Raw genomic sequence first — 2,487 nt, 5'->3', positions numbered from 1 at the left:
TTATATGTCTATCTGTCTATTAGTCTTTCTATCAGTCTATCTGCCGATCTATCTATCTATCTACTTATATATCTACCTGTCTATCTGCCTATCTATCTGTCTATCTATTTACCTACCTATCTACCTATCTATCGTTTACACGTCTAACTATCTATCTGCTTTCTATCTATCTACCTATCTATCTATCACCTATATGTCTAACTGTCTATTTTCTATCTATCTGTTTATAATTCTCTCTCTCTCTGTCTCCTTGAAATAAAATGCAAACTAAGAAGCCCTTTGTCAAGAGACCTGAAGACGACACCCAAGGCCCTGAGGCGATCACGCCCTCGCTCCTCAGGCACCTCCTCCTCCTCCGGGCACCTCCTCCTCCGGGCACCTCCTCCTCCTCCTCCGGGCACCTCCTCCTCCGGGCACCTCCTCCTCCTCCTCCGGGCACCTCCTCCTCCTCCTCCGGGCACCTCCTCCTCCTCCTCCTCCTCCGGGCACCTCCTCCTCCTCCTCCGGGCACCTCCTCCTCCGGGCACCTCCTCCTCCTCCTCCGGGCACCTCCTCCCCTCCGGGCACCTCCTCCTCCTCCTCCTCCTCCGGGCACCTCCTCCGCCACCTCCGGGCACCCCCTCCAACTCCGGGCACCTCCTCCTCCTCCTCCTCCTCCTCCTCCTCCGGCACCCCTCCTCCTCCGGGCACCCCCTCCTCCTCCGGGCACCTCCTCCTCCTCCTCCGGGCACCTCCTCCTCCTCCGGGCACCTCCTCCTACTCCGGGCACCTCCTCCTACTCCGGGCACCTCCTCCTCCTCCTCCTCCTCCTCCGGGCACCTCCTCCTCCGGGCACCCCCTCCTCCTCCGGGCACCTCCTCCTCCTCCTCCGGGCACCCCCTCCTCCTCCTCCCCCGGGCACCTCCTCCTCCTCCTCCTCCTCCGGGCACCTCCTCCTCCTCCGGGCACCCCCTCCTCCTCCGGGCACCTCCTCCTCCTCCTCCGGGCACCTCCTCCTCCTCCTCCGGGTACCTCCTCCTCCCCTCCTCCTAACCTCCTCCTCCTCCTCCTCTTCTTCCTCTTTTTTCAACGCGTCGTATGCTATCAGTTCCTCCCTTGCTCTTCTGTGAAAGACCCGCCACTGCTCCCTCCCTCGCTCCCACGTACGAAACCCAGGCTGTCCTTCGTCCGTGGGATTATCGATTTCTTCCTTCTATCATCAATTTACTGCCACAGTTTTCTACAGGTAATTGCCTTCTAAATAGGTTGATGATATTTAAAAAATTATGCTATTCGAATGCCTCCTTCACAGTAATTGGTCGAGGACATTTAAAGAAATTGATGATATTCAAATCTTCATGAGCGTCCGTCTTGCTGTCTATCAAAGTCAAGTCGTTTTCATGTACTTGCAAATCTTACCCTTTCAGGATTCTTTGGCCTTATCTCATTGGTACACGGTAATGTTGAAAGGACATTAAGTAATAACCTCTGGCACTCTCTTGACCATGGGTGCCAAACTAAAACACATTCAAGGGCCGATTTTCATTTAGCTGTCATCCTGAACTCCAACTGAAGTAAATATTTGGCTTTTTAGGATGGCGTCAATAAAAACTGTTTGATATTAAGTACCCTGTGCGTAAAGTTTGGTTTATTTATCTAATTCTAAATGGTGACGTTATTGACAGGAAAGTGTGTGTGTATATGCATTAGCTAATGACTGCGTCTTCGCTTCAAAACGGTTTAATAGTTTTCATTTAGAATAGATATAAAATTCTTTCTTTTATAATACTGATATGCTAGAAGTACCAATATAAATGTAACTAATATCATTATGAAATGGACGCATTTCTCTTTTCCTTTTCAATCATCCCAATGGCATTTATGACACCCTCATAATCGTGACCACCGGGCATGACTATGGCACCCCTACCGTCGACCTTCCTTATCCTTGGAGTTAAGCCCAGATCTTCTCAGACTATTCTCTTCTTTTAAGGCATCGCGCAGACCAGCCAAAGGGTCTTTCCCCTTCCACTCACTTCCTTCCATCCGTCGCCAATCAATCATTCAGGCGCCGTCGATTCCCAGACGAGTACAACGACACCTTTCTTATTTCCGTTCCACCTCACCTTAGTTTCTGACCTTTCCCTTCATGTCCACGCATTCCTGGACGCCTGAATTTGCTTTTTGACGTCTGATTGGCTACTTCCAGTCCTTAAAGGTGTTGGAATCTTGTTTCCTGTGTATTTTAGATGTACGCGGAAGTTTTAAGATTAAGTCTACAGAGAAGTTTAAAGTTTAAGTGCACAGGGAAGTTTTAAGTTTAAGTGTGTAAAGAGGTTTCTACCCTCACTGTACTGTGACTTGCTATGCTCAGTATATATTTTACTCTGATATACTCAGAACTGACATACTCTCCGATTCTACATTTTTTTGCGATATTCTATGGATAAAATAATTCCAAACATAGAAGTCAAGGTGTCTTCCTTTTCTCTAGAAAATATGAACCCA

The 2,487-nt window shown here is 49.0% G+C and overlaps 1 protein-coding gene across 1 annotated transcript in view; it reads left to right on the top strand.

Annotated features, from left to right (window-relative positions):
- Positions 1 to 1,552, top strand: part of LOC119579425 (collagen alpha-1(I) chain-like) — a 17,457-nt gene extending 15,905 nt beyond the window's left edge. Inside the window, exon 5 of the mRNA XM_037927229.1 lies at positions 1,407 to 1,552. Within this exon, the coding sequence (XP_037783157.1) occupies positions 1,407 to 1,552 (146 nt within the window). The remainder of the gene's footprint in view (positions 1 to 1,406) is intronic.
- Positions 1,553 to 2,487: the final 935 nt, after the last annotated feature.

The sequence above is a fragment of the Penaeus monodon genome, chromosome 2 (genome assembly GCF_015228065.2).
Source record: "Penaeus monodon isolate SGIC_2016 chromosome 2, NSTDA_Pmon_1, whole genome shotgun sequence".
NCBI lineage: Eukaryota > Metazoa > Arthropoda > Malacostraca > Decapoda > Penaeidae > Penaeus > Penaeus monodon.
This window is presented reverse-complemented; position numbering and strand designations above follow the sequence as displayed.